Source organism: Copadichromis virginalis, linkage group LG12 (assembly GCF_057382275.1).
Source record: "Copadichromis virginalis isolate Kocher_CV1m ecotype Utaka linkage group LG12, C_Virginalis_male_GT1.1, whole genome shotgun sequence".
Lineage (NCBI taxonomy): Eukaryota > Metazoa > Chordata > Actinopteri > Cichliformes > Cichlidae > Copadichromis > Copadichromis virginalis.
The window spans coordinates 26,634,365-26,653,890 of record NC_140629.1 but is presented as its reverse complement, the minus strand read 5'-3'; the positions used below and the strand labels follow the sequence as shown (position 1 = coordinate 26,653,890).

The 19,526-nt window shown below is 39.8% G+C and overlaps 1 protein-coding gene across 3 annotated transcripts in view; it reads right to left on the bottom strand.

The window, feature by feature from the left end:
• dock8 (dedicator of cytokinesis 8) overlaps nucleotides 1–19,526 on the bottom strand; it is a 56,546-nt gene that overhangs the window by 13,318 nt on the left and 23,702 nt on the right. For 2 of the 3 annotated variants that reach the window (XM_085475705.1, XM_085475703.1), the window contains exons 9-36: nucleotides 16,650–16,799; nucleotides 16,112–16,192; nucleotides 15,748–15,910; nucleotides 15,504–15,637; nucleotides 15,111–15,195; nucleotides 14,453–14,615; nucleotides 13,546–13,663; nucleotides 12,751–12,821; nucleotides 12,449–12,593; nucleotides 12,138–12,239; nucleotides 11,925–12,020; nucleotides 11,443–11,677; nucleotides 10,940–11,104; nucleotides 10,629–10,807; nucleotides 10,177–10,269; nucleotides 8,679–8,774; nucleotides 8,023–8,172; nucleotides 7,603–7,716; nucleotides 7,360–7,515; nucleotides 6,879–7,018; nucleotides 6,510–6,673; nucleotides 5,491–5,642; nucleotides 4,079–4,261; nucleotides 3,781–3,907; nucleotides 3,267–3,354; nucleotides 3,005–3,101; nucleotides 1,834–1,968; nucleotides 1,393–1,545 (exon numbers count right to left, since the gene is read on the bottom strand). In XM_085475705.1, the coding sequence (XP_085331831.1) occupies nucleotides 1,393–1,545; nucleotides 1,834–1,968; nucleotides 3,005–3,101; nucleotides 3,267–3,354; nucleotides 3,781–3,907; nucleotides 4,079–4,261; nucleotides 5,491–5,642; nucleotides 6,510–6,673; nucleotides 6,879–7,018; nucleotides 7,360–7,515; nucleotides 7,603–7,716; nucleotides 8,023–8,172; nucleotides 8,679–8,774; nucleotides 10,177–10,269; nucleotides 10,629–10,807; nucleotides 10,940–11,104; nucleotides 11,443–11,677; nucleotides 11,925–12,020; nucleotides 12,138–12,239; nucleotides 12,449–12,593; nucleotides 12,751–12,821; nucleotides 13,546–13,663; nucleotides 14,453–14,615; nucleotides 15,111–15,195; nucleotides 15,504–15,637; nucleotides 15,748–15,910; nucleotides 16,112–16,192; nucleotides 16,650–16,799 (3,735 nt within the window). The remainder of the gene's footprint in view (nucleotides 1–1,392; nucleotides 1,546–1,833; nucleotides 1,969–3,004; nucleotides 3,102–3,266; nucleotides 3,355–3,780; nucleotides 3,908–4,078; nucleotides 4,262–5,490; nucleotides 5,643–6,509; nucleotides 6,674–6,878; nucleotides 7,019–7,359; nucleotides 7,516–7,602; nucleotides 7,717–8,022; nucleotides 8,173–8,678; nucleotides 8,775–10,176; nucleotides 10,270–10,628; nucleotides 10,808–10,939; nucleotides 11,105–11,442; nucleotides 11,678–11,924; nucleotides 12,021–12,137; nucleotides 12,240–12,448; nucleotides 12,594–12,750; nucleotides 12,822–13,545; nucleotides 13,664–14,452; nucleotides 14,616–15,110; nucleotides 15,196–15,503; nucleotides 15,638–15,747; nucleotides 15,911–16,111; nucleotides 16,193–16,649; nucleotides 16,800–19,526) is intronic. The other variant, XM_085475704.1, reaches the window with a different exon arrangement.

The following is a 19,526-nucleotide window of genomic DNA, read 5'->3' as shown; positions in this document are numbered from 1 at the left end:
GTGTATGTGTGAAGTCCCATCTATCTCCAGCATGACCAGCTAAGCGGGAAATGATCTCCCATTAGCAGAGACATAATCACCCATGGATCATCTCTACGGCCCCATTCTGTTCAACTGAGCATGGAGCCAGAGCCTAACCACCCATCACTGCCCTCTAACTCAGTGTGTGCATGTGTGTGCGTATGAGAGAAAAGTACGGAGAAGTAGCCTAAATGATAGCTTAAGTCAACAAATAACCCTCTTTGTCCTTCTTTGTAATTGTATTTCTCATCTGCCCCCTTTTCCTCTTGTTCTCATTTTAACCTCTCCATAAATGGGCCGGTTTTAGCAACATTTATCTGTTTTGTGAGGGGGGAAAGGCTGCAGTTGTCTTTTTTTTTTTTCTTTGTCTTTTTAAAGCAGTCTAAAATTAACTAAAATAACAAGGGAGGGAAAAAGTGTCACGACAGACTGAGAACATGACGAGGGGAGATCACGGGATAAAAACATAAACAATGAAAGAGGTAGGGAGTAAGTTCTGCATCAATGAGTCATTCAGCTGCTACGCTAATTCAGATCACAGCTCCCTCTGTATACAGCACATAAACAAACATACGCTGGGACATGCAAAGGAGAAATACTCCATTTAAACTGGAGATGCTGTGCGTGTGTGCATGGGCGTGCATGTGCTGTGCGGGCTGGAGTCTGACTTTCATTAAAGTGTACAGACTGTAAACACAGGAAATATCGACTGCAACAGCAGTTATCGAACCAGCGTGGAGAATGAAAGAAGATACTCTAGCCTCTGCCTCCCTTCCTTCATATCTGTCTTTTCTCAATCATGTCCTTTTCATTCCCTCCTATCATTGCTTCACCTCCGTTACCAACACTTCCCCGACTCTGTCATGACTTTCCTCCTTTCCTGTCTTTCGGCACAAATACTTACACATTCACACGCACATATGCAGTGAATCACGCACAGTTAATACACACACAGAGTTGCTGTCATTAGTTATAGAGGGGTTGGAACATGGGGAGGCAGACAGTGACATATCTCTCTGCTTTCCACTTAGAGACACATCCTTCAGCAGAAACTTTCTTGCTGCACGCTTAAAATAGACACGGAAAAGACATTAAAGCTGAGCAGAAGGGGAAGAGAGCAGAAGATAGGATAAGATCTGTGTGACTCCCTGCTTCTGTGTGTCTTCATGAGAACATGTATAAAAAGCAATTCTGAACTTGTGTGAGCACTTCAGCTCAAAGTGATACAAAAGCATTTTTTTCTGAAAGCTTAAAAAGGGTAGTGCGTGGCTAGTTCTTGATTTGTAGACGTTCCTATGCATCCTTACTGCTCACTAGAACACATAAATAGGATATTGTGTGATTACATGTTGCTGTGATGTGTGCGCTTACACTGGCATTACTGTAGCTGTATCTCATGATGAGATAGAGGGTGGCACAGGCCTGGCTTCTGTTCTCATCCACAGGGCTGCTGCAGTACTGAAGCACCTTCTGGCACAGGTCTGCACACTGCTCCGCCTCCTCTTCAAACAACAGATCTCCAAACTACACGCACACACACACACACACACACACACACACGATGATATACACAGCCACACACACAGATATATACATAAATAATTCTGGCTTGTATCAGCAGTTGGCCACCCACACAAACAAATAAGAACATTTAATTTAGACACAGATAGTGTTCATCTAAACAGACCAACCCACACACACCACCTCCTGAATTTTCAAAAAGTGAAACTAAACACACACACACACACACACACACACACACACACACACACACACACACACACACACACACACACGTCATCATGAAACTACCTTGACGACAAGTGCTCTGAGCGTGCTGAAGGTGTGAGAGAGGAAAGTGGTACTCTGGCTGCAGGTGAGAGAGTGGAGTAACACCTTCAGCACCCCGCCAACTACGCTGTCCTTACAATCAGCCAATGGCACCGCCTGAATGTGAGACAGAGAGAAAAATAGATGATACGCTAGGGAAACACTGGGGAAAAAATAAATAAATAAATAAATCACATGAATACAAAAGTCCCAGTTTAACTTCTTAGCTAGAGAGTACACAACAAGCAGATGAGTAAAAAGTTTATGATAGACCATTAAAGCTGCATAGAGTGGATACCCTCGTGTACCCTTGTCTACTAACTAACCTTCTACTAGAGGAGAATGGTGAGACTGCTTTGTCATATGAAGGCAAAAGTAACTCAAATAACCACTTGTTACAACCAAGCTATGCAGAAGAGCATCTCCAAATGAACAACATTGAACTTTGAAGCAGATGGGCACCCAGTGCCACTCCTGTCAACTGAGAACAGGAAACTGAGGCAACAGCAACAAGAATTGGAAAAAATTGGAAAATGTTGACTGGTTTGATGAGTCTTGTTTTACTCTACAGCAATTTTTCGTAAGGGCCCAAGTTTGGCACGAAAGCACGGAAAGCAAGCATCCGCCCTGCTGGTGGTGGTGTAATGGTGTGGGGATATTTTCTTGGCACACTTTGTGCCCTTCAGTACCATCTGAGCATTGTTTACGTGCCACAGTCAACCTGAGTTGTTGCTGCTCATCATGTCCATCCCTTTATGACCATTTTCCGATGGCTGCTTCCAGCAGGATAATGTGCCGTGTCACAAATTTAAGATAATCTCTAGCTGGTTTCTCGAACAAGAGAGCAAGTTCACTGAAATGGCCTCTGCAGTCACCAGAACTCAAGCCAACAGAACACCTTTGGGATGTTGCAGAACGCAGCTGAGAAATCTGAGTAATGCCATCACGTCAAAATATCTGTGGAATGTATCCAACATGTCGTTGAATCTATACCACGAGGAGTTCAGGCAGTTCTAATACTAGCAAGGTGTAACTAGTGAAGTGGCTGGCGATAATATATAATGACAACGTAGCATAGTAAGTCTAAAATGATTGCAAATGTATTTATTAAATGCACATTAACGTTACTCAGGGTATTTAAGACAGTTTTGACCTGGACAATTGTCTCCAGCAGGTCGAGCACTATGAGGTTTGACTCAGTGGCCAAGTTCCCACTGATCAGAGCTTCCTGGTCCAACTCAGCTTTAGTCCTGATGGAAAATGAGGAAAGAGAGGCAAATATTAAAAATATAAAAGAAAGAAGGAAAAGAAAAAGGAGAGAAAGGGAAAGGCATAGAAGAAGACATCCAGGTGCATCAAGAGGTAATAATTAAAGGGAAAAAAACTGAGAAGGAGACACAAAGATTACAACATACTTATCCTGTCTGTCATTGGTCTGTCGCCACTGAGTGAGATCCTTTCTCCAGCGGAGGACCTCTCTCTGACCCATGGTCCTATCTGTTCCTGTGTGGTATATAAAAACAGAGCATGAGAAGAAAAAAAAAAGTACACTTATTGTGCAGACTATAAACTAAAACTGCATCCATGTGGTAGAAGTATGAACAGCCTGTCATGTGAAAAGATTTACTGCAGTGTAAGAAGAAAATTATATGATTAGTGCCTGAAAGTGTGGATTACAAAATAAACAAAAGGCTTTTCATATATGCAGCAATCCTCGACCGCACAACTATAAAAATTATCATAAGATTTCCAAAATCTGAGTGTTGACTATTTTAAGAGGAAGTTTGTCAGAATCAGAATGGGTTTATTGCCAGATGTTGAGGTTTACAACATTAGGAAATTGTGTGTAAATCTTTGAAACATTCTACATTTAAATGTCAGAAAACCAATTCCAGGCTTTATTCCTTAAAGTGCCAAGAAACACATCACCTCCAACTCGTTTCATCATTTCCCCACGGGCTCCCATTCCTCTCAGCAGGGCCTCCTCCAACTGATGTTTGGCCTGCTGAGATTTCTGTAAGGCCTGGGTGCTCACTTTGTCACTGCTCTGCTTTCCCTACAAAACACACAATAAGCACGTAGTAACCAGGAAGAAAATACACAAGGATACATTGGTAACATGCACTGAGGAGTGTGAGAAAAAACACGTGTAGGGAAGGTATGCAAATACACAAACATCCAAAGTAGTGCATTAAATTAAATTATTAGAAAATAAGCAAAGACAGACCCTATACTCAAAGCAGGAGATACAGATGGTGAGGAGCTCCAGCAGTTTGTTGAGCTGTGAGGGAGGCATATCTATAGTCCAGCGCTGAATCAGGTTCCCATCGGCATTCTTCATCACCCACAGGAAGCACACCAAAAGGTGGCGACTGGTGTCTGCAGCCAGGGTGGCTATGGATTTACCTTGCTGGGAAGAAGAGAGGACAGAGACAGATATGTGTTGTATCCAATGGAGTGCAGCTCTCACTGAATGGAAATGTGTGCATCTGCTGCAGATTACACATTTAGAAACTGTGTCCTAGAAATAAATTAAACTGTCACACGCAAAACAAAATCTATGAAGCTGTTCTAAAACTACACTCTGCTTGCAATAACGTCATAGATCCAATTCATATTAAATTCATGTGACACAACTGCCAGTGCTCAACCTATTGAGTTATACAGTGTACTCTAACAAGTGCATACAATAAACTAACAGTACATCACTGACAAGCTTCTCTAAACCACAAATATGGTTTCTCACTAGCTTCAATGAAATATGGTTCTCTCCTCCATCTTAACAGGTGTTAAATCTATTGCAGATTCATTTACCTTCACTCGTGAGATGATGAATCGCTAGTATAGACGGCTACCGCTGCTTCATTTTGCAGCAGCTTTGATAAATGTAGCCATTAACCTCCTAGTGCTCTAGGTGTCCCACCTAGAACCTTGTTTCCAGGTCTCTGTCTTTTGGGGTGTTTTTTTGGGTTTTTTAAGAGCAGGACTGCCCGGAGCTTACCAGAACCTACATCAAATATTACAGTTTAATCTAAAGCATCTCTTGTTTATCATAGGAAAATATTGTTCTCTCTATGAGTAAGATTCACTGGAAACATTGTTAGAAGGTGGACTGCCCAAAAATGAGGACCAAGTGCTCTGGGGGAGGTGTTTAGTTTTGTGGTGGATACCAGAACAATGGCTCACTCTTGTCAAAATCATATTTTCCACAACAGCACTTCTTGCAGCAACATACAAGGAACTGATTCATCTTTTGGAAAGAAACAGAAGGAAGATAAAAAGAATGGCAGCGTTCGGTTTTGGCGCCTGTGTTGTTGCTGTAGCTGTACTTGATGGATGTGTTTGTCAGGGAGGATGGCCCTGTTCACTTATGATGGCAATGCCTGCCCATAAACCATCTCCCGGAGACGTGTGTGTATGCGTGTGCGTGATTTTTCAGGATGAATGAAGTATGTGTGTGGCTCTGACAGCTAATCAATCTGCTTCTGTGCAGCTCACCTGTTAGGAATGGGAATATTCACAGATACAGTCGCTCACATGCGCACACACAAGCACGTCTGAACTTTTAAAAACAACAGGCAGCAGGCTATAATCTGTTACCGTCCTTTTATTAGGAAATTAAATACACATGGCCATTACCATAGATGCCATGGAAAGAAGAGCGTTCCGTCCCAGTGTGTTGAAGGGGTTCCCAGCAATTGCCATGGCAACAGACTGATTGATAGGTGGGACATTTTCAAGGTCATCATCAGGTCCGCCTGACTTGTTTTTCCCGCTGCGCGAGTCAGAAACTACGGAGACAAACAAGGGGCAATTATATTAAACTGGTGAAGAGAAGGACTGCAGCACACAGGATTACCTTACACCATTAAAAGTAACACAATTGTATCTCAATTAGAGATAAAATACATAAAACAGAAAAGTTACTTGTTACAACTATACAGAGTTGAGAAGGTGTTGGATGGTTATAAACGTAGATTTAGTAAATACGTTTCATATGAGTTATTGTCATAAATTAAAATCAATAAAAGCGTACATATTTATTTTCATGTAGCTTTCAGAAACACAGCAACAAGATAGTATGATGCAATTTTGGGAGTATTGGTGGGAAAGGTGACCTATCATATCCTCTTCATCACTACCATCAGGGCAGCGGTACAAAGATCTGTTAAACAAATCTAAGTGATGTTAAATGGTGTGAAATGGGTGTCACTTGTGTTTGTATTTGATTTTTGGTGACGTTACTGGCAATGTCTTTAATGGCCAACACTTGATGTCTTTTAAATGTGCTATATAAATAAAGGTGACTTGACTAGACTTAATGTCTCTAATTGTGATGTCTTTACTGTTGTAGTTATATTTGTCACCACAAGGCATGAATGGAATTTACAAAAAGGACAAATAAATATAAATATAAATGATTTTTTAATTATGAGCCAAAGGCCCTTCATTTGTTTCTGATAATTAACATTGAACAGAGTCTCAAATCAGCAGAAAGAGAGCTCAGTTTTCTTATCGTAATAAAGTATCATGGAGAACCTTTTCAATGAGCTTGTAGTCTGGAGCAAACCTGTGTGTGTGTGTGTGTGTGTGTGTGTGTGTGTGTGTGTGTGTGTGTGTGTGTGTGTGTGTGTGTGTGTGTGTGTGTACACACGTACCAGTGAAATCCAGGTAGTTGGTGGATTCTATAATAATCCCTACCAGGGGGAGGTAGAGAGCAGCCACCTTGGCCCTGACTTCAGGTTTGATACAGCGATGGTCAAGATCATGAGCACACAGCAGGCTGTAGATTGCATTGATGGACCTTCTCTGGACCTTTCCCCTGTGAACACGCATGCATACTGTTTCATTTGAATAATATCGCCAATGATTAGTACACAGCTTTCACATGTTTACAGAGGTCGATATTGATTTAATTGATATATTTTACAAAACAAATAAGACAGGAGCTTTTTAGTAAGAATGTAATTAGTCAAGTAAGAAAGCAGGCAGTTTTGAGTAACGTGCAAGTAGCTGTACTTCCATACCCCTCTGACTCCATGTCTAGCGCTGCACTGAGCTCTGTCAGTAACAGACCCGTGAGGTAGTGTTGCTGCTTGAATTCAGGAGAAAGTTCAAACAGAGCCAAGATCCTCTGCTGCTCCTGGAAACTGCATGAGCCAGAACTCTGAAAACATAGATAAAATGAAGGAGTGGCAACAAGATTAGCGTAAAAATGTTTCTTAATGGAAAATAAAGCACTTTTTAAACAGAATTTTTCACTAAAAGAAAACTAACAAACAAAACAAAACTTAATCTTATCTCATCTAGTCAGTTAAATTACTCCCTAAACTCCCGTTCTGTGTTTGTATTTTTCCCAGTTATCTTCTCCTAGATGGCCAGTCCTTACTTTCCTTAACATTTTTGCAGCCACATTAATATTCCTGTATAAATAAACTCAACTTGGTAAAGCGGTAACCCGAGTGTCCAAATAATTCATGTAAAATTTGCACTGGCGAGTGGGCGAACCTGTGAGGAGATGGATGGACACGGTGAGGCGGGTGCGGAGGCAGGGCTGCTGAAGAAGAGGCTCAGGTTGAGATAGTGCTCATGACTGCACAGGATTCGCAGGAACTCTAGACGCATGCTGATCAGCGTCGGCATTGAAACACTCTTAGCCGACATCTAAAAGTGAAAGGGAGCATAAAAGTTTATTTTTCCAGAATCAGCATCTGGAGGGATATAATTATTAACATTAATCTGTTATTTTACCTGATTGCAATAGTTTTTCACTAGGTGGAATACAAATCCTCTGTCCATGAGCGACATCAGGTCATAAAGGAAAAAAGCCAGGCTGATGTTGACTTTCTCTGCTTGCTCTACCTCCTAAAACAACAGTCAACAAACAGCAATCAGGAAGCTGCACCAGATGGATCTTACTGAGTATCTAGCTGTGTAAGCTGTGCTCTCGATTCCACAGAGGCAAATATAATTAGCACTCCCAACTTCCTGTTGTTTGGAGGACATCGACAACATGTACAGTCAGGTTGAAATTGCCTCTCTCAACACAACCCAGGAGGACAGAAGGTACACGAATGCGCTCGGCTGCAGAGTTTGCAGATCGAAGTCAAATTGATTAGGCTCAGAAGCTCACGATTTATTTTCGTCGTCATCATTACTAACGTTTCTTACCTTTTGTTGTTTGACCAGGATGGTCCCAATCTCAGCTGTAACCACAGAGACAATTGTGGTGATGTCATCTTTAAATCGGTCAGAGAAGCGACTTCTGCGAGGAATATTGTACTTGTCCAGCTGGGACACATGCTGAGCCATGCTTTTCACCTGTTTAAACCATAACACACCCATTGATAATTGTTAAGAAAAGGTGAAAAACGCAATCTTTGATTTTTCTTTTTGTTAAAAAGGTGGCCTGATAGTTAAAGAGGGCAGTGTTTGATTATTTTATCATCAGCTTCTATTTTCAAATCAACAAGCCTATCAAGCCACGCAAAAATCCCTAATTTAATTAAAGTAGGCAATGAGGTTGAGGGCAGAAGCATAAATAAGCAAGACGAATTGAGTGAATGAGCATGAATGTCAGTGATGACACAGCTGAATTGCAAAACAGAAAATAAATTGTCAAGTGTTTTTTGTAATTTATTGCCTCGGGCGCTTTCGAACACCCTCTTAATATTCATACAATACTACCACTATCATTTATCTTTGGAGGTGTTTGGCCATGAGGTCACATTTGCTTGATGTGACTCATTTTTATAACTCAGTCTATTTATCATTAACATCTGTGGATGCCTTCCCTCTTGCAGAGAGGTATAAAAATAAACACTGACCAGCAGCTCAAAGAAGAACCAGGCGTATTTGTAGGCATTTTCTCTGCAGACCCCGGTGCTGACAACCATTTGCAGGGCCAGCTCCTCATGAAATTGCTGCAAGAGAAAAAATACAAATGCTTTAATTCACGAGAACCCGTCTTACCCTGATAGCAGGTAGAGAATTTTTTTAAAGACTGCCTCATAATTGGAGTTCTAATAGATTATTATATTAACATATTGCTGTGAACTGGTTTTAATATGCTGGCTGCTTTGAATAGACACAAAAAAAAGCATAAACAGCTCCAATATCAGTGTCACTGGTGTCACACTGCCACCTTGTGGTCATAAGGGTGAACTGGAGGATGAAAGTATTTGTTTAGCTGTGTTACAGGATGTTTGAGATAGAAGTAATGTTGAAATAGAACACAGAAATCAAACACAGCTTTTATGGTATCGTTCCATGTACTGCTACAGAATTATTTTTCAGTCACTGCAGTGTCTCTAACGTATAATAGAGATGACTAACCAGAATTTCTACTTCAAAAACTAAAATAACAAGGCTTTTCATTTATTCTTAATTGAAAGCAATTCAGTTAGACATTAAAACCCATATATGTTTTAGCCTTTATTTACAGCTACATACAATGTTTTTAAAAAGTCATTATGTGTTGCCTTGCCCTTGTGTACTGTAACTGTCTTGATTGGAGACTTTAAGTAAGGCTCTGACAATGAATAGCAGTGAAACAAGCCTGCACTGATAAATTCTTCTGTACACAATAAGATCTGAATGACAGCTTTCAAATAAATCAAATAAATATATCAAAGAGCCTCAAAAATACTGATTAAATATCAGTTCATTTCATAAATTCACATATTCCATTTCCATCTCAAAAAGATAATTAGTAATGCCATCCAACCTCCTCACCACAGAGGGATATTGTTCAGGTTTCATGCCATTAACATGTAAATGTCTATAATGAGGTGTAAATGTTGCATTAGCTATGACACTACATACAGTCATGGTCACAGGTGCTCAACATTCAGTGGGCCCGTACAGTAAAAACTGTAATTTCCACAGTTAATCAAGTCATTTGAATGTAACTCCTACACAGTGTCTTGCTTACCCCCAATACATGAATTAAATTAGCCTGTTTCGGTCCAGCTAACCTTCTTCGAGTACAAAGGTAATGTCTGTTGACTTACACGAGTATACACACATGCACAGTCAGCATATTCAGTATATGTGATGGCATAAAAATGGTATTTAATCTTTTAAATGGGAAGACATGAATAACAGGGACGGATCACCTTTGATGAAAACAACAGATATCCATCAGTTTAGATAAAGTCAATGTTGATACAAATCATTAAAAGGAAATATGTTACCCAGTTCATACTCATTCCTTGCCGTTTTCTGTATCATTATTTTCCGTCTCTAATTCTTTTATAAAAATGTAATTGCATTGCTACATAATAAAACGGGTCCAAAAAAGTAAAGAAAGTAAGAACTTTGAACCTTTCTGTTGGATGGCCTGGTGTTTCCTGATGGGTTCTGATGGTTGTTTACGTCTACGTAGGTGGACATGCGGCTGCCTGGGTTGTTGTGGCCCTGGAGACAGTAACACACAAGTTCCATCACATTGGATGTGATGGATGCATTCATTAGAGTGGGTGTCTAGTGGCCTATTACAATAGCTAATGTACTGTGGGGATGAAGAGCAAATGGCTATTTTGTGTGTATGAAGATGCATGCTGGCATATTTACATACTGTACTTTGTGTGTGTGTGTGTGCTCAATTAGGCAAATTCATACAGTACATTAGCCTAGTGCAACATGGACTTAGTAAAACCTTAAAGAGTATGTTAAAATAAAAAAAAAGTGGACACAAGCTAAACTAACTTTTCTGTATTTTGCACCAGATCCAGGTTAAGACATGAGAAATCTCAGCTGATGAAGCTGGTCAGTACCTTGGCAGAGAGAATATTTTTGACCTCGTCATCTTCAGCGGAGTTATGTGGGCCTGGGATATCAGGGTTGCTGCTGCTTCTGATCCTGGACTGGAGAAGCATGCTGCCAACGGTGGCAGCCGTGGCCCGACCCATAGTGCTGTATCGGCTCTCTGCTGAAGGTACTGCGCCACCTGTACCTGATCACATGTTCATAGATACAAAAGGAAAAAAGAAACAAAGAAAATTCTTAATACTTGAAACACTCAGAGCAAATATGTTCACAGGAACGACAAAACAAAAGAAATGCATCCTTTTAAATGATGAAGCACCTGGATTCTGCATGTCTCGAGGGGGATCGGGCAGGCGAAACACCCAGTACAGGTAGGTTGCCAAGAGGCTGTTCCTACCCAGCTGGTCCCTGATCAGTTCCTGGCTGTTATGAAGGCTGTTGATGATGGACACCACTGACTCAAAGGCTATCTGTGCCAGATTGGCTGCAGAAAGGAAGCATGGATTTTTAAAAAAAACCAAGTAATTAAATGAGTACAGTGAATGAAAAATAAATCTGATTATTTACCTAATTTAGCTTCAAATCTGATGATTTATGGGATTTTTTTTTCTTTTGCAGTGTTGGTTAAATAAAAGTACAAATATAAAGTGGTAATCTGTTTTCTGGGGATATATCTTTCACAGTTTTTTCATGGTAGCTCAATAACTAAATTGAGAATATGTTGGGGGAAAAAAAATCAACTGGAAAGACATTTTTAAATGTAGCACCACAATCACTGCTATACATCCATTATATACATGATACAATACAGAGTCCACTCACCGGTCTGGCCAGCAATGACCATGGGCTGCATGATGAGAGTGAAGAGTTTATCTAGCACTCGGTGGAGGGAGAGGACCAGAGCCTCTAGACTGGACGAGGACAGGGCTATGATGCTGAGCTTCAGCTCATGCTCCAGCTTGTTCTCTGGAATCTTCTCCTCCCTGATCCGCACAGGGAATGTTACTCCACCTTCCAGTGCATGGCAGAGGGTGAAGAAACGCTCCAGGTGGTTGTCCTGGTAGGGAGAAGGCAGGGTTTGTTAGAACGGGAAGCAGGGAGAGCAAAAGCAACAGAGGAGAGGAGACGGAGAAGGAAACAAATGTACTGCGACAGAGTCGGGACATGCTTCAGGGCGAATGCAACAACAACATGGACACTTGTGGTATGCATGTGTGTACTGATGTATACAGATAGACAGGGTGAGCCAAAAAGACATTCACTGTGTTGCTGTGTTCGTCTGGAGGCATCCAGCCTTCGCTCACCTGTGTGTGCACGGATGACACCGCCTGGATTTCAAGGTTGAAAAGTCCCTTGTGACCCTCCATCCACTTGACTGGAGGGACCTGAAGAGGAAGTTTCTACAAGACACAGGAAATATAAATATGACTTTTGTGCCTGTGTTTGCTACTCTACTTTCATAATAATAAATAATAATAAAAAATAGTTTTAATCTTTTAACAGGAGGATGTTTATACCTCAGGTGTGTGTAGAGAGTAGTTGACAGGGAGACGCTCCAAGATGATGGGCAGACAGTACTGACCAGTCTGCAGTCGATCAATATTCAATATGGGCAGCCACTGCATCAGAGGAAAAAAGACAAATTCAGCATGTCAGCCGAGCTTCAACGATTTAAAAACGCAGCAGTCAGACACACAAATGTCACAACATATTAATAGTAAAATGTCTGGCAACACTTTCCTTTGACAATGATGACAGCGATTTGCCAGCTGAAACACTAAACAGTCTTTTTCTTTGTTCTTAAGATTTGTGATGTGTAAAAGCTTACAGAGTATCCAATGAGCGTCTCACAGCTGCCGCTCTGGTTCTGTTTCTGCTGACAGCTGATGTGGAAGAACGTGAACAGCAAGTGATGCCTCTCCGTCAGACGTGCTGGAAGAGCAATCTTCACTTCCTCATAGAAGTCTGGAGACCTTACAGATGGGGAAATACGGAGTAACAAGAGGAGGCAACGGGAAGGAAACGAGAAAAACAAAAAGATAAATGAAGTCAAGGTACTCTGATGGTTCAAAATAGATAAAAAGACGCTAACACAGTCCAGTGTAACAAAACACAATAATGTGTCCTTACTTGTTATGGTAGGTAACAGGGGTATAGACTTCACTTAAAAATTCAGGGCCACTCGATTTCCCAAAAATGACCTGAATATAGAGACAGAAGAAGAAAAGAATAAAAAGGTACTTTTAATTTAACATGATAAATTTGAATCCTATGTGTAGACTGTGCTTGACTTGAATGTTCATCTGAACTACTGACCCAAACTGTCAGAGCTTGGGTCAGTAAATAGACAGTGACCAATATATCAGCCGATATTAGCCATCTGCTGAAATGGCAATATCGGCATTTATACAGGCTGACAGCAGTCAGACTGTACAATACCCCACACAGGATAAATACTGTTTAAAAACACATGTATATATTATTGTTACTCCTGCTGCACATTATGTACAAATAAAAATAAAAATCTTGGCATATTTAACTGTATATTGTAACCATCTGTGCAGAGTTTTAGCTTTTTTCTTGTACAATATTTATTTATCTATTTTTTTCTACTTTAAAAAACTAATATATCTCTAATTCAACCTTTCTTCCTGTCCCTTGTGCTGCTGGAACAAGTGAATTTCCCCCAGTGTGGGATTAAATAAAGTTTTATGACTATTGAGGTTGCATAGTTTATCCACCAGAGGGCATTTTGCAACTTCCCTGTTGACAAGCAGCTGGGAAATAATTTGTGAGAATAAAACAATTATTAAACTGCACTTTCATATTTTATTTTATTTTTAAAATCACCAAATATCAGTAAAAGTTAAGTTAAATCAGTTTTAGTGTAAAAATGAGTGACAGGTAATGAACAACAGCACTCACACACATAGCCGAGCCAGGATCCTCTCCACTCATAAACTGGATTTTGATGGTAATATTTCTTGCCGATGTCAACCTGTTGACAAAGTTGAGCCTCTGGGGGTAGACATAGAGCAGATTCCTGCACATGCAAAGGGAGAGAAACTGTGTCAGGAACAAACAGTTAGAAAAAACAGTCAAATAAATAAATTATGCTACACTTTATGTAAACCAAAGCAGTTTGATTATTTCTCACTAGATGGCACTGTCTGTACAACAGCTGCAGGGCTGATGCGACAGTAATGTCAGAGAAATGTAAAGCCAACCAGTAATTATCTGTGTTCTTTTGTGGGTTTAATTCAACATTGTAATCTGTTGTGAAACCTGAAATACAGGAAAACACCAAAGATTCCACTGAACACTTGTTTAGAGAACACCAGCATGCAATTACCGAGACTTGTTCATGCATGTTAGTTTTTTTTAGATTGGAGTACTGAGAAGAATTAAATCCCCATTCTTGACTCTGTACTGTTAACTGACTGATGGTAATTTAGCAGGTGGCCTGGATGGAAATGCCTAAAAATATAAACTACACTAAAAAGGAGAACAATTTCTAATGTCAGCTCTTGAGTGATCTTGTTGAGCGAGAGTTCATGTTGCCTCTGGCCCTTTGTTCGAAATGTGCTGCCTATTTTAACAAAGAAACCTGTTTATATTCTTAGCAAGAATAACTTGTTGTTGGGCTTGTTCGCTTTTCATCCCTTGAAGGTGCAAGGCTTGCATAAGTAGTTTCCTTTTCTCTAAGAAAGCTAAAGTCACAAAAAAACATTTAGGACACAGAAACGCAAAGAATAAAATATCCCACAACCTCACATTTAAATGTTTAAGGAGCATGAGTTTATTTGCCAACATAGTGCATACTCCAGCCCACCTGTAGATGTTGTGAGGAACATAAACCTCACTGGAGGGGAACTCCAGCACCTCCTTAATGAGACGAGTGCTTTTCTCAGCCACAGGTTTAAGAGGGATAAGCTCAGTTGACAAACATGATGTTGGTGTATCGTTGACTGGAGACATGTCCAATTTTATGGTACCTAGAAGATGCAAAGGTCAAAGGTCAGTAACCTGCATATGCAATATCCAGAATAAAGCCTATGATATCATTTAATAATATATAAACTGGCACACTGCTTTTTTGTCAAGAGCTGGATGAGAAGTACCACTGGTTTCGGTGTCCTCTTCAGGAAGCAACCGCAAAGCTTAGTAACAAAATATACCGACTTGAAATTTAAAGCATGCTATGAACACACATTTTAGCTCTTTTAAAAAATTATTTGTAAAGTGTGACATCACTGTGCTGTGTTTTTGCAATTTCCTGTACCCAAACGCTCTATATGGATGAAAGTATCAGGCTACAGGTGCTGGTTTAACTGAGTTAAACAGGTGACCTATGTGATTTAAAACTATTGCAGAGGTCCAGGTCTCTCTCTATCCATCTTTCCATCGACAAATTTTATCAATTTTCTCTGCAGCAAAAAAGAAAAAGAAAACATTAACAATAAAAATATACTCATGTAATGAGTGATAACCTGGTATTGTCTTGATTCTCTTCTGTGGTTTCTTCATCTCAGTCAGGGACTTGAGCAAATCCTCATCGCTTAGACGATCTCCTTCCTAAAAAACACAGTGATTTTATTTATTTATTTATTTATTTTAAATGAAAAACCCAGATGACAAGGACCAAATGAACCATTAGAGCAATAAAAAATATACAAACATTGGAATATGCATGTAATTTTTCACAGTAATAGCCCTACAGGTTTGAATAATAGAATCTGATGAAACACATAGGATTTTTATCAAAGTCCAAGATGTAAACACAAGCATGTCTGTCTGGGAAACTTTATCTTTATCTGGTATCTCACTGCATTTCAAGCATTTTCACAGATTTATCCATTTCTTTGCTTGGGCAGCAGACAAACCTGTTTGATGATGGTGGAGATAGTGATGGTGGCAGGCTTGAAGCCAGAAACGTTGCAAAACGGTTCATCGATGGTACTGTAACGTTCAGAGTTCCTCCTAGGGAGTCCTCTCCGGTCAATGCTGCTGGATTTTCCTGAGGAAAAAAAAATGTCAAGGGTCAAGTGTGATACTAAGCTTCAAGGACTCCTAGGAAATGCAGACAAATGCAAAGTGATCAGAAGGTAAGATGACGCTAGCACACACCTCCTTTTGTGTTCTCAGAGTCTGTGATGTCACGCTCCAATGTAGCAGAGCTGATCACTTCCATTATATTAACAGTTGCCCAGGCAAATGGCATGCGATAGCGACCCAGCCTCTGGCAGAAACTATCCGCCTGGTTCCGCAGCTTCTCAATTTTGTCCTTGTTCTGACCATAAAGACATAAATAAATAAATAAATAAATAAATAAATAAATAAATAAATAAATAAATAAATAAAGTTAGCCATTTTGAAAAACATCAGCTCCAGAATCCTTTTACATACCCAGCAAGTATTAATAAGAGGCTAAAAGGTAAACCGGAGAGCATTTTTTTGTAAATAATTTGACTGTTTGCTCTGCATTCATTACCTTTCCAGAGTCACATTCCCTCAGTGTCACGTAGGGGTCGACACAGTCACTGATCTCTCCCTGCTGAAGGACCTTTTCAATCTGAAACACGGAAACATTAATTATATCAAGGCCACAGCAACAGTTTACGATGAACTGCACAAACTCTATATTACTGCTGACTCTTCTTCAAAACTCCAATGACTCTAACGACACTGCAGAGTCCAATTCATAACTGATAGTGTCCCATTGTGTGTTTTTCTATCCAGGTATGCCTTTACTGCTTTGGTAGTGTGTTTGGTATCGGTGTTGTACTGAAAAATAAAGCCACTGCTAATCAGATGCTTTTTAGATGGTACTACATGATAGATCAAAATCTCCATGTTCAAAATTCCCCACATCACTTGCTGAAATGCAGCTAAACTATAACAGAGCCTCCACTGTGTTTTATTAATGCCTTTAAGATACTATTCATCCGCTGCATAGTATATTTGCTTTTCTTAGGCCTACCATTTCTGCTTTTTTCGTCTCAGTGGATTGCAATAGATTTTCTCATTACCTTGATGACCAGATATATATCTGTGGAAGGGTAGGTGATAGAGAAGATGGCAGATTTGGCTGTCGAGGACGGATCAATGTGGTCAGTGTGATTTTTCAAGAAGTTCTTAAACTGTTCAGAGTTCAGGTCACAGTAGAAATTCTCAGATATCTGCAGGGAAACAGATGAAACATTTTACTTCTTACCAAAATTAAATCCAGGATTACATTTGTTTTGGTAATCAGGGCATAACAAACTGGAAGGTTTCTGATGAGAGACTGAAAGAATACATTAATCTAGGTGATTAGTTTGATGTAAACCAAATGTTCATCTGTTCAGCCCGCTTTGCTGTTTCTCTTCTCACCTCTATAATGACCTCTGTGTAGGAACACAGATGTGGGCCGGCCTGGTATCTGTCATGTGATCCTATTCACTGGAAAGCCAGTAACTACTCTACCTCATTCTGCTTATCCCACAGGGCCTCCACTACACTGACCACACCAAGAAGCCTCTAGAAAGCCAAACTTGGCTGATAACTAAAATCCTCAAAGCAGCAACTTTATTCAAGATAAGCACAAGAAAATTTTCAATGATGATGACTTCTGGCATACTTCCATGCTTGTGTAACATGCCAAAAGGACAAAACTCGGCACAGATTCTGAGACGGAAACGACCCAGTTAACTTAAGAAAAAGAAAAAGAGCCACACTCTCCCTGTTACTGAAAAATGACTTCTTGGAATCAGAGAAATAATAATCTTGGTAATCAAAGCCAGCTGACTAAAATATCCTCTGTTCATAAAGAAAAATAAACCGGTCAAAGGACGAGTGTTAAATGAGTCAGCATTTTCAGTAAATCATAATAGCATTCATTTGAAAACTTCAAATTTTGATGTAATGAAACACAAGGAATGTAAAAACCTCTTCAACATGATATTTTTAACCCCCAAACACCATGTCCGTGACTGACTGACACACACAAACACTAGCACACACTGTTTCAGGACAGATGATTAACATTTTCTGATGGAGAGCACTTGCAAACACCCTGTGTAGCCAATTTAGCAGCTGGACGCTACAATGACTCCTTTTGCAGCTTCATTCAAACACAGATCTGAGTGGCAAATGTTCAGGCAGACATCTGACAGCCGCTTCCTTTACAAATATTAGACAATATAGCTCCATAAATCCATTAGACTGTTCTTTCAAGGCCTCTGCTTTTCTGAAGTCTTGCCAACTGTGGTTTCATTATTGCGTCCTCCCACTTGGTTCCAGTCAGTCGAGTAAAATGTGGCTTTCCTTGTGTTGCAAAGTAACACCAGGAAAACAAACGAAGAAAAAAATAACTAATGGATATTCCTTTTTGCTAAAAGAACATAATGTTTTGTTTTTTGCCTACTCATAAACCTCTGCTTACATTCATGAATATTGCATCATAAGTAGGCCACTTGTTAGGTCAAATCCCGTGTCTGCACCTTGGCTTACTGACCAGAGAGACTTTGATTTATACGAACATCTGCACAGATGTGAAACAACGAAATGACGTGAACAAAACCAAACAAGGCAACGAGGGATGCGGGAAAACGAAGAACAGCAAGTAAGAAAACAGAAGATAAGGCTCTCATAAAGAAAACAACTTGCACTGAGCACTGCAGAAGAAAGAGAAAAACAAACAAGATAAAGTAAAAGTGAACAGTTCAGAGATTAAAAAAAAGAGGCCTTAACAACAACTGACAAAACAAGCTTGACAGTTTCTCCTTCGTTCACAGACGCACTTTGTGTTTACAGTTCAAATTCATGTTTGCAGACACAGTTCATTAACTAGTATCTAGTCAGTGTAATAAGCTGGAAATTATACTAACCTCTGCAAGGATACACTTCAGCTCAGCACATAATAAAAATCAGTCACCTTTAACAAAATGCATGACACTGTCAGAATTCAGCGCTGCTCTTAAAGTCTTCCAACAGAACCAAAAACAACCCTTGTTTATGTCATATTAGTATGTTTCATTGCAAGAAATATTTCACTGATTCTGACCCAAGACCAGGTTAGATATGGCCCAGTTTTGAAAATTGTGATGTATTAAATTGCCCTATCTCACCCAACAGAATATCTTAGAGCCATTAGTCCTCCAGGCAAGCCAGAGTAAATCAGGGCAGCACAGATGAGAGGGCAAACCCGGTGGCTAAAACCTCGTCTTATGTGAGAGATCCACGAGCACTTAATCCTTCCAACCCCTACTATTATCCAGCTGTGTAAATCCACAGAAAACAAACAAACAGCCACAGCTCAGAAATGCTTTACTGCAAAAATAATGTGCAGTATTAGTAGATACAAGGCCAAACATGACGACCCCCGAGGCTATAAATTTCTGAGGATGATGAGACATAAAACCTTACAGATTACAGTGATCCCTTACTACACAGCAGAGCTGACTTTCCAAAGCCACTACAAGACTGCGCCAGATCAACAAGATGCAAATAACATGCAAAAGCTACCTTTAAAACTGTGATTTTTATTAAGTATACAATACTTGTAACTACTGGTTTTTGATATTCAGTCTTGTCCAGCTTGTAACTCATTATAAAATACACAGCAAGTATCCAAACCATGTGACTATCTATCAGTGTTGAGGATTGATATGTGACCAGTAATGTTTTATTAAACATTAGCAGGATTGTTATGGTGGTTGTTTGTCGTGTGATATCAAACAGTCCCCAGCAGTGTGCTCAGTTACATTAACAGTCTCTAATTTTATGGTAGTTTCTTTGTTAATGGAAAGAGACAGAATATCAACCAAAAACCCAGAAAAAAAACCCCCCACATTACATAAAAGTATAATACGTATATAAACTTATATTATCAATTATTAATTGAAAAGCATGAGTAGCTATTGAGC